The following is a 12,438-nucleotide window of genomic DNA, read 5'->3' on the forward strand; positions in this document are numbered from 1 at the left end:
AAACTTTGAATCGCCTCTTCAGGAGTTTGTGAGCAAGACTGAGGTACGCCGACGCCCTTGCATCATCTCTGGAGTTCGAGAGTGATGAGAATGGGCTGATTCACACTTCAGATTCTTAACTTTTTTTAGACTTGCCTTAAGACTTCGACGTCAATGAGGTTCTGCTGCAGGAATTACTTTGAGAGCGGGACCTTTCTTTTGACTGCGACCAGTCACAGCACAGAATCTTCCAATGCTTGGCAATGCAGAGTTATACCTCGGAGTCCCTTATGGCCTTTGGGTTTATCTGGGCACAGTCATCACAGGCCCTGGGGTCATGCTCCAACCCCAGGCACCACCAGCATATTTTGTGGATGTCTGTCCCGGACATTTGTTTGCGACAGTCCATACAAGTTTATACCCTGATGCTTTCGGAGGTGGAGTTTTTCCCTTATATACTGGACAAGAAGAGAAGGAGATCCTGAGCCACATCTGAAAGCACAAAAAGAAAGGAACTGATGTCAGCGTGCCTGGGTGACGCCTATATGTGGCTCACTTGTCACTTGTGGAGCAGAATGAAGTGAGTGTGGTCCCAAACGTCCTACCGCTGTGTAGGACCACCGCATTTGAGTTTCTGGATCCAGTCTGATGCCTGAGGAAATATTCACAAGGTGAGGAATTTTTAGGTAGATTTATTCATCACAAAAAAAACAATGTTAGCGATTGGCCAAAATGATAGACCTACTTCAGTGTAAGCTAATCATTATGGCCTGGATTCCATGGGTTTGTGACTAGACTAATACCTGCACACCAGAACAAAAAAGATGCCCATTGCACTCGACAAGAAAAACATGAAATGAAGCCACATGAACTGCATTTGCCACATGAACCTGAAGTGATTATATTCTCAAAGAAAACCCCCAAAACAAAGTAAGAAAATCTCACCAACAACTAGACCACTAGAAGCTTTGAACATTGAACATAAGAATACAAAATGTAAGGAGCAAAACAAAGAAGAAAGGAAGGAAGGAAACAAGAAAGAAATAAACAATCTCAAAAACATACAGGAAGAAGAAACATGAAAAGGACAAACTAAAAAAGGTAAAAGTGGAGAAAAAGTAACAAAAGGAGGAAGGAGAGAAAACAGAAAAATAAAGAGAAACAGCTAAGAAAAAATGGAAAAATGGGAAAATAAAAAAGAGAAAAATATGGGGGGAAATATGCACAGCAAGAAGAATTTGTGAATGAAAGGGTTCATAAGAAAAGACAGTGCACAGAGTTGAGAAAGGAAGTAAAATAGAACATAATGTGCCTCATTTTCTACCCCAGCAAATACTGATTCTGGGGCAAAGACTAGTTTGCTTTGCACCCTCATTAGGATAATACCTGGGGCACTAACAATAATGCTACTGTAAGGTTATTAGCAGCACAATTTTTGCCAGGGACAACCTGGAACAAATCATGTGGACAACACCACGTATGCTGACTTTGCACATCATGGAACAGGGGAACCACACAGTAGTAACAGCGTAATCTCACATTCCAAATTCCAAATCATGGCATGATGTGATAGTTGCTAACAGGTAAATACCTCAACCAGCCATGTCAGTATTAACTGGGTGCTCAATTACCACCCAAGATTGCATGGAACTTGTAACTAATCCAATGGAATGTGAACGAATTGTGTGAGAGAGAAACATAAAAGAACCTTGCTTAGTTGCCTCTTTCCTGCAGTCCCTGCCTCTTCCCCCGTTGACCCCGCCCGCTCCCTCCTCTCACCTGCACGTCCCTCCCCTACTTAATGGCAGCCGCTGCAGGGGAGTGCGAGCAAGACCTCTGACCCTCGGTCTGAGGCCTGCTCTCTTCCCAACAGCTCCGCTGCGCTCTTGTCTGCCGCAGATCCCCGATCTCGTCCCAGATAGGGTTCGACGTGCCCATCTCAGTGATTAATTCTCGCTATTGTGCTGTCCCCTCTTGTCTAATATAGGGTCCTATATTACTGTTATTCGTGTCTAGCACTGTGCCTTGTGCCATTTACTGTTATTCGCTTTCTTGCGTGTGCATTTTATGTCATTTGTTTTCAGTGTAACTGTGCCCTTCCGTTCTTGCTTCGTTGCCTTTTTTCCTGCTGTTGCCTCTGCCTCCGTTGATCCCGCCCCGCCTCCCATCTGCACAGCCTTCCCCCTCCCCTACTTAATGGCGCCCGCTGCAGGGGAGCGTGAGCAAGACCCCTGACCCTCAGTCTGAGGCCTGCTCTCTCCCCAATAGCGGCGCTGTGCTCTGCCGCAGATCCCCGATCTCCTCCCTGATAGGGTTCGAGACCAGTGTGCCTCATGCCCATCTCAGTGATTAATTCTCGCTATTGTGCTGACCCCTCTTTTCTAATCTCGGGTCCGATATTACTGTTATTCGTGTCTAGCATTGTGCCTTCTGCCATTTACTGTTATTGGTTTTCGTTGTCATTTGTTTTCAGTGTAATTGTGCCCTTCCGTTCTTGCTGCGTTGCCTTTTTTCCCCACTGTCCCTACCGCCCCCTCTGCCCCTGTTGACCCTGCCCCCGCTCCCGCCTCCCAGCTGCACGTCCCTCCCCTACTGAATGGCGGCTGCTGTGTGGTCGCACCTAAGGCAAGCCTGTCTGTGCACATCCGTGCCCAGCGCCAGGAACCCTGGCTCTCCGACCATCCATCGCTACAACACCACTACCCTCCTCGCACTCAACACCGGAAGACTCAGCGACTGCCAACAGGCCTCGCCGAACAAGACCCACGGCCAGTTCTCCTGCCTCCTCAGCCACCAGGCCTTCACCAGAACCCCAGCCTCCAGCAACCAGCAACGGCAACACCCTAAGATGAATCCTCCTCAACGTACGCTCCATACACAAGCACGCCATCGAAATCTGAAACCTACTCAACTTCCTCTCGCCTGAAATCGCCTGCTTCACGGAGACTTGGACCAACGCCTCCTCCGTCTCCGACAGCAGCAGCAGCATTCCGGACGGATGCAAGATCCAGAGGAAGGACCGCCCCAACCAACCGGAAGGGGGACTCACCATCGCCCACAAAAGCACCCTCCGCCTCACCACCTCCAGCTAAACCTTCCCCTCCGCCAAACACCAGCACATCCAGATACAGAACACCCTTCATCACCGACTTCATCGCACACCATGCCATCGCATCAACAAACTACATACTCATTGGAGACCTGGACTTCCACCTCGACAACCCCAGTGACCCCAACTCCACCTTCCTTCGTGACAACCTCACCAACATCGGGTTGAAGCACTCGTCACCACACCGACCCATAGAGCCAGACACACCCTTGACCCCATCTCTGCTACAGGAAACAGCGTCTACTTTAGCCACACAACTCAACCACCATGGACCGACCACCACTGCGTACACTTCACCATCCACAAACCCAAGGCACCCAAACCAGCCCCATGCCCACCACAAAGGAACAGGAGCAAGATCACTGATGAGCAACTTAACACCACCCTCACCCGAAACAACCACACCTGGACATCCGACGCAAACATCGCAGCCTGAGAACTACACACTTGAATCTCCAACTGTGCAGACGAGATCGCCCGCTACGCAACCCCAATAAACAGCGCCCCAGGAAAGCCGTCTGGTACACCACCGCTCTCCAAGAAGCCAGGCGTGCCTGCAGACGCCTGGAGAGGAACTGGAGAAACACCAAGACAACCGAAAACGACTCCAACTACAAAGACGCCATGACAGACTCCCACAACCAAATCAGAACCACCAAGAGGAACTTCATCCACAACAAAATCCTCGCCGGCTCCACCAGCTCCAGGTTAACTCTTCAGTGTCCTTCAGGAATTCACCAACCCACACAGCGAAGCCGCAGACATCACCCCATCCCAAGACCTCTGCGACAAATTTGGAACCTAATTCCACCTCAAGATCAAAACCCTCTACGACAACTTCGTCGACCGTCCTCCAGACGCCACAGACGCCTACCCACCAAACCACCATCTCCAACTGGACACCGATCACGACCGAATCACCGCCTCCACCATGAAAGGCATCCACTCGGCGGCTCTTCACTGACCCCTGCCCTCCTAACATCTACCACAGAGCCGCAGCCACCATCACACCCGAACTGCAATGCACCATCAACACCACCTTCAAAACAGGCACCTTCTTAGATGACTGGAAGTGCACAGAAGTCAGGCCCCTGCTCACGAAGCCCACAGCGGTCTCCACCGACCTCAAGAAGTACCGGCCCATTTCGCTCCTCCCTTTCGCAGCCAAAGTTGCAGAGAAAACGATTAACAGGGAACTGACACGGTTCATTGAAGAGAATGCCATCCTCGACCCGTCCCAATCTGGATTCCGAAGCAACAACAGCACCGAGACTGCACTACTCGCTGTGACGGGCGACATCCTCACCCTCCTGGACCAAGGCCACTCCGCAGCCCTCATCCTACTCAACCTGTCAGCGGCCTTCAACACCGTCTCTCACCGCACACTAGTTGTCAGACTGCATGACGTCGGCACACAAAGAACACCCCTGGACTGGATCTGATTGTTCCTCACCGGCAGAAGCCAGAGAATCAGACTACCACCCTTCCTCTCCAATCCCACGGAAATCACCTGCAGAGTCCCACAGGGGTCATCACCGAGCCCGACCCTCTTCAACATCTACATGGCCCCCCTTGCAGTCATCGTCCGACACACGGCCTCAACATCGTACCCTACGCCGACGACACCCAGCTCATCCTGTCCCTCACCCGAGACCCCATCACCGCCAAACTCAACTTCCAGAAAGGAATGCAAGACTTCGCAGTCTGGATGACCAACAGCTGCCTGAAACTCAACGCCGAGAAGACAGAAGTCCTCGTCCTCGGAACCACCACTTCAGCATGGGACAACACCTGGTGGGTGACCGCCCTCAGAAGTCCACCTAGCCCCTCAGACCACGCCAAGAACCTCTGCATCATACTCGACACATCACTCACCATGAACTGACAGGCCAATGCCGTCAAGTCCAGCTGCTTCAACACCCTCCGTATACTTCACAAGACCTTCAAATGGATACCCCCTGAGTCAAGGAAGACAGTTACCCATGCACTTATTACCAGCAGACTGGACTATGGAAACTCATTCTACGCCATCAACAAGTCCCTACTCCACAAACTCCAGCCTATACAGAACACCGCCGCCAGGCTCGTCTTTGGCATCCCCGGTACGGACACATCAGCCAACACCTACGAGAACTTCACTGGCTACCCATGGACCCCGTGGAGAAAAGAGTCACCTTCAAAATCCTCACTCACGCTTACAAATGCCTACACCACAATGGACCCAAATACCTCAACGACAAACTCAACTTCCACATACCCAAAATAAACTTCTGATCCTCTAACTTCGCACTGGCCGAAACCCCGCGCATCCAAAGAGCCAGGGCAGGCACAAGATCTTTCTCTCACATCGCAGCCAAGACCTGGAACAAGCTACTGGCAGACATCAGAAGTGCGCCCTCCCTGAACACCTTCAGGAAGACTATCAAGACCTGGCTTTTCCGCTTAACAGACCTGCGGAACCCCCGAGCAGCCCCCCCTCCCCCCCCCGACGCCTTGAGACCCTCATGGGTGAGTAGCGCACTTACAATTTTCCCTGATCGAGTGACTGAACCAACAAATGAAAACCTTATGAGTTAGACAGATCAATAAAGTCCCTCAGAAAACAATAAGAAACTAATAATTTCGCTAGCTCAGTATGCAGGAGAGCAAGAGCTTAGTGAGATTATAAAAGCTAGTGAGGATAGAGGGCATTCTAGTGAACCCCATCATTCTATCACCAAGTACGCCACAGCTTGCAGACTTACATGCATTTCAGGTGCGCATCGTCCCAGCAGGTCAATCAGCGCAGCATAGAATGACATGATGGCGTTGCCAAGGTGCACTCGGTTCTCCTCGTGGGACTCTTCACTGGCAAACCTGATTTAAAAAAAATAACAGCATTATAGGTGGGTGCCCACTCCTGAAATGAAAGCTGTTCAACGATTACTGAAAACAGTACAGGGGTGGTATATTAGTAACATTATCTTGTCAACAGGCACAAACACACTATATTACCCAAAAATATTCTCTGACAAAATCAATATGTGCTCGTACCCAAACAGCATACATTTATGGTAAGTGTTCCATAGGCTGAGGTTTTCTCTGGCTGGTCCCAGCAGATCAGCTCAAACCAGAGCCGCTGGTTTACCAGTCTCCACGCCTGCCTCGTGTCATGCGAGCTGGACGCGTAGATCTGGAAACCAGCGGCTTGGTCTGACCCGTACACGGGTGCAAACTAGCCCGTCGACTGATAGGCAGTGATCTGTGTGGCTCGTACACGGGTACAGAAGACCACTTGATTTACGTCATAGGCGGGAATTTAGTGCTACATTGCACAGATAAATTGGGAATTCGTCATACACATGATCAAACTGGCCAATTTGAGAACGAAACTACAGATCAGAACCCCGATGAAGTCGTAGGGTGACACACCCTTTGACGAAACACGTGTTGGCTGGCAGAAGAATCAGAATTCAATTTAAAATGAAAAACTGAAGAACACTAAGATAATGGGCTGACCTTTATTTGTGTTTATATAAAATTGAGTGTGCTAGGAGATTTGTTTTCAGTTAACTTACCTTTATGTCAGGGATGCAGGGATGACATCCCCTCTCTTGTATCACCGCACCTATATAATACACTATAATATCTTGTGCACTGTGTCTCGAGGGCCTAATCACCCTAATCTACCCTCAGTCACTAAACCCTTAATGTCAGATTCCACTGCAGAGCCCGCATATGCAACCTGGTGTGCTCGATCAGCAGGATGCTATCAGTCCCAGCAGCCTCAAAGTCGACTTCACTGAAATGCAGGACTGAGGCTGAAAGATCAGGAAAGCCCGAATGTCCTGACCTCTCTTTCCCAGGGAAAAGGCACAAAACTGAAAAGTGTCAAGAATGGCTCAGATGAAGGGGAGCATCTGAGATGGTGTTGGGTGTGACTTTGCCCCACTTATATTGATCTCCAATGATGATCCAGTCTTCAGGATCGAGGGTAGACAAGGCGTGGGCCACGGTGAACATTCTGAATTTCTCCTTCTGGAGGAGCACCTTGAGAAGACACAGGTCTAGACTAGTACCTCAGCATCTACTGCAAAACTGGTGGGTTCCCTGTGAGGATTGGACAAATTGGCAGTAAGAGATGCTGCAGTCAAAGCTGCAAAAAAACGTGGTGGAACTGTTGCAATTGGTGAGGTGGGGCGGAAAGGCCCAAAGAGAGAGAGGTATCTGAGTTCTCCTTAAAATGCTTGGGAGAGCAGTCAGTATTTTTCCAGAACAGGCAAATGCCATCAAGGGGCCTATCCATGAAAGAGGACTGGAATTCGCCGGAGAACTAAGTCGATCACAGCCACACATGGCAGCGAATGGCAACACTGGTGCCAATGACACACCCAATAGAATCAGTGGTGTCCAAGCCACAACAAATCGTGAACTTGGCAGCATCACAACCATCTTGAGTTGCCTGAGAGAGCACAGGGTGCAGGTCTTTTGGCCCACCAGGGAGGACGTATGCCACTGAATCCCAAAGAGTGTGTGGGTAGCGGGCCAACAAGCTGCTGGCCTTAACAGGTTGACGAGCCAAGTTTGTAGATGAAAAGGACATGTTTGCCAAGTGGTTCCACTTGCTTAAATTTCCTACTGGGAGAGTGGCAGAAAATGTTTTTGGATTAGAAAGTCTGGTGGAGTTTTTCTACCAAGGGGTGTTGGGAAAGAAAAGACAGGTTGCCAGGGACAGGACAATGGCGCCTGGCAACTTGTCTATTAAATGGTGGGCTAAAGCAAGGTTTGGCCAAAGCGCCTAACAATGTATTAATTAGTGCCTTGTTGATGGGGAGAAGAGGCTCAGAAGAGTCTTCCATTAAGACATTAGCTTTACCCTCCCAGGTGATGACTTAGAAGTCGTTACTTTAGCTGCTCTATACATCACCATGGCGTAGAAAGAGGACACCTTTGTGGTGGGTCCAGGAGGAGAAAAAAAAAGTCTTCTCCAGGGGAGGTATCAAGGCCACTAGTTTCCTGTATGTCCTTGTAGTAATTGTCATCCTGGTAGGGCTGTGCGAACTCATCACCTGGGTCACAATCATTATCAGAGTCATTCTCAAAAAGGGAATGGGGAGAGTGTTGTTTAGCCTGCTATAATTGAAGTGCGGGAAGTTGTGCATCAGGCGGATTCAGTCAAGTCGGAGTTGAAGAAGATAATCGGAGCAGCTCCTTCAGGCGGCAAAGTCGGCATTAGTGTCAACATGCCTGGAGCCGGCATAGGTTGTGGTGCTGGCAGCAGAGTCAGAACAAGAGCAGGATGCAAGGTAAGTGTGGAGGGTCAAACTGGCGCAGAAGATAAAACCAGATGAAGGGTCTCTTAGCTCCTTGGGGCTAGAAGGTGCCCCAGAGGGAGTCATGAGGGCTACGAAGAGATGAGGCATGGCTGCATGGTACTCTTTGATCTGATGTGCCATGGTTGAAGGCAGCAGAAACTCAGGTTCTGCCGGAACCACAAGCGGAATCAGCATCAAAGTCATCTGATTTCGGGAGCAAGATAGAGAAGTGTGGTGCTGCCCATACATATTCATGGGAACAGGACCAAGAGCGAAACTTCGACACGAAGCACGATTTGGAACAGTCATATTGCAAAATCTTCTTATGCTTGGAGACATAGAATGTTGCCTTCCGTTCCAAGACGGCCTCTAAGATCTTTGCAAGCATGGTACAAAAAGTACAAGGGTCTACTCATTAACTGGTCACCTATTGGACGCAGTTTTTACCGACTCCTCCCGGCTTGAATTTCGGGAGCTTTTGAGTCTTCACTGGTCTGACCATCAAGCTGTATCCTTTACCCTCTTACAACCTAATGAATCTAGGGGACATAAGAGCAGGATCTCCCCTAGTTGTTACGCCTGGAACCAATTGGACAAGGAGCTGTTTCTTTCCCACTTAACTTCTACCCTACCTTTAGGGGCTGATGACGCTGAATCTGCATCACTGCAATGTCATGATTGGTTAGAGAATGCGGTACATATAGCAGTCCCCCTAAAAAAATGCAAGAATTGCAGACTCGTACCTACTGAACCTTGGTTCTCGGAAGAAATCAGAACCTCTAGAAGACATTGTCGTGCAGCGGAGAGGCGCTGGCGTAAATTTTATAAAGACTGCAACAAAGAATCTTATAAAAAATGTGTGATTGAATATAAAGTCCTGATTAAACACGCTAAAATAGATTATTTTACGGAAAGGATAACTCAGACAAAGAATAATTCAAAGGAACTCTTTGCCACAGTGCTTAAGTTAAGTAATGCCCCAATTATCGAAGATAACTCAATAGATCAGCAGTTCTGTAATGAACTGGCTTTAGCATTTCGTAAGAAAGTATCCGATATCTTCGATACCTTTTCTAGTCATGGTCCTTCAAATTTACAAACATCCGACACAGACCTAACTGTCTTAATGCCCCTTCCCTCCCGAGGCCTTAATTATACTGAAACTGACCCTATTTGTAATGAGTTTCCCACATTATCAACTGAGCAAACTTATAACCTGCTAGCTACGATAAAATCTGGCTCCCCCCTGGATCCCTGTCCTCCCAGGGTGATTGGCATAGTTGCAGAATTGATATCACAGCAACTTACTCGAGTTTTGAATTTGGCTGTGGAACATGGTGTGTTTCCTTTAGCTTGGAAACAGACCTCGATCCTACCACTTTTAAAAAAAATCAATCTGGATAAAGCAGAGACAGGTAATTATCGTCCTATTGCTCGCCTCCCCCTACCGGCTAAGGCTTTGGAAAAACACATGAATTCTCACCTCTCCCTCCATCTTGAGAAAAATCGTAAACTAGATCCTTCTCAATTTGGATTTAGAACATCTCACAGTACTGAGCTGGCTCTCATTACTGCCATTGAGGATGTTAGGAAGGCGGTCGACTTAGGAGGTACTGCTGTATTGATTCTTCTGGATTTGTCGGCCGCCTTCGACACGGTGGATCATGATCTTCTTTCCCATCGTCTTCAAGCAGCAGGTTTTGGAGGCACTGCTCTCGCTCTGCTGATTTCCTTTTTGACCCACAGGCGTCAGTACGTTGAAGTGGGTGGGTTTAAGTCTGAAGAGTTTAGACTTCCTTGTGGGGTTCCCCAGGGCCCTTCCCTAAGCCCTACTCTTTTCTTGCTAACTTAATAAGAGGTCATGGTTTTAATTGAGTTTCCTACGCTGACGATACACAGATCATTGTGTCTGTCTCCAGTAATATTTCTGAGTCAGCTTCTAATTTTCAAAAATGTATGAGTGATGTCAGCAGTTGGATGGATACTAATTGTTTGAAGCTTAACTCTAATAAGACTGAGGTACTAATTTTCGGAAAGGACGCCTCAATGTGGTCTGCTGACTGGTGGCCTGCCAAGCTTGGCCCCACCCCACTTCCGGTAGTAAAAGCTAAAAACCTTGGTGTCATCATTGATTCCTCTCTTGGTTTCTCTCAACACATAAACATGTTGACATCCTCTACTTATTACACCCTTCGTATTCTTCGAAAAGTGTTTCCTTTTATTCCAGTTGATCAACAAAGAACAGTGATGGCAGCGCTGGTCATGTCCAAGTTGGATTACTGTAACGGGCTGTTGGTGGGCGCTTGCAAATCTGTGACTGCTAAGCTACAGGTTCTCCAAAATGCAGCGGCCCGCCTTTTGTTCGGACTTTCCCATTTTTCTTCTGCAAAACATGCCTTAAATGAATTACATTGGCTGCCTATTAGAAAGCGTATTCGCTTTAAAGCCCTGTGCATCGCCTTCAAGGCTTTACATGGTACTGGCCCGGAGTCTTTGCAGAATCTTTTTCAATGGTATCTACCCTCTAGGACGCTTCGTTCCTCATCGGCCAATAATGTCAAGATTCCCAACTACCGCCTACAGCGATGGGGAGGGAAAAGCTTTCATCTAATTACGGCCAGGTGGTGGAATGCACTTCCCACTCATCTGAAATCAGCTCAAGATCTTTTGCCTTTTAGAAAAGATTAAAAAACTTGGCTCTTTACCATCTAATCTTCTGTGCTCTTTCTTATGTGGCAGTTGTGATTTGTTTCCGCCAGGCTAGCGCCTAGACGCCTTCGGGTCGTAGTGCGCTATATAAATAAATAAATAAATAAAATAAAATAAATCAATGTGCAGTCTCTCCTGGGCTTGGAGTCTCCAGATACTCACAGGCATGGGAAACAACCTGAACACCGCATCTCAAACCACGATGTGCCTTAACAGCATGGTCTTTACCACTCAAGCAGACTTGCCTTAAGGAAAGAGTTGTTAGATTGATGTTGGACTTTAAATCCAACACTTTCCCTATTGTTGCAAAGGCTGGAGTTGGAACAGTAAATGATACTGTTCCAACTCCGGTACTCTACCTAAGGCAAGTCACTGTAACGACTTGCATGGTAATGCGACAACCCCTACAGGTTTGAAACTTATTGTTTTAAGGGGTGACATCCCTCGAACACTGGAAGAAATTTGGAAATAATGATGTAAATGTGTCAGACAAGTTCCAGATCCACATCTAATGGCGAAGAAAGAAAAGAGCTGACATCAGCGTGCTGGAGTGGCTCCTATGTAGGCCCTGCACATCATTACCAGAGCAGAATGGTGCCAGTGGGGAGCTGCAAGGTGCTACCTTCCAGCATGGTTAGGTACTGTGAAAGGTTTCCGGTTCCTGACGCCTGGGGGGATATTCAAAAGATGAGGAATATGCAGCTTGAAGTCTCTATCAGAAAGATTATTGTAAAGAGTATGCCAACACACTGCAAGCTCAATCGTACCCTCCATCACCTTCATATACATACACTCAATCCTTTTTAACGGCCTGGCTCCCAACTTCCCTTTACCCATCTGCACTTATTGTCCTATGCAGCCGACTAAATAACCCAGGTTAGCTGTTATCGTTTTGTCAGTCACTAAGGTGCAAGTGTTTATGGAATGATCATTTGATTCACAGCACTCCTCTCTCTTTACCCCCTCCAACCCCATTCCTCCCTCACCCCATTTCTTGCTTTCCTCTTTTCTGGGTATTTTTTTCAGCCTCTCTGGCTTCATCTAACTCAAGTGCTTTGTTCATAACATAACCCACACACCCAACACACTCCATATAAACAGAGATGCATGAACAGACTACGTCTGTATACTGAGTGGCAACACACACACAGTCCTAACACACACACACTTACAAACCACTCCAAATTTTCCAGAATATCAAAATTCTTGACACATTAATAGTTGCAATAGTCATATCCACACACAAACGGACCCACATTAACACAAAACGTACTCAAAAGATGAAAGGTTCTCCGTTATCCAAGGTGCCCTTCGCAGATATAGATGCATACAGAGACAGACAATATA

General features: G+C 47.8%; 1 protein-coding gene across 11 annotated transcripts in view; it reads right to left on the reverse strand.

Moving 5' to 3' along the window:
- Window positions 1-12,438, reverse strand: part of RYR1 (ryanodine receptor 1) — a 1,215,008-nt gene that overhangs the window by 707,133 nt on the left and 495,437 nt on the right. For all 11 annotated transcript variants that reach the window (XM_086938669.1, XM_086938668.1, XM_086938662.1 and 8 more), the window contains one exon: window positions 5,833-5,944. In XM_086938669.1, coding sequence (XP_086794795.1) covers window positions 5,833-5,944 — 112 coding nt within the window. The remainder of the gene's footprint in view (window positions 1-5,832; window positions 5,945-12,438) is intronic.

This window comes from Lissotriton vulgaris, chromosome 9 (assembly GCF_964263255.1).
Source record: "Lissotriton vulgaris chromosome 9, aLisVul1.2, whole genome shotgun sequence".
NCBI classification, from domain to species: domain Eukaryota; kingdom Metazoa; phylum Chordata; class Amphibia; order Caudata; family Salamandridae; genus Lissotriton; species Lissotriton vulgaris.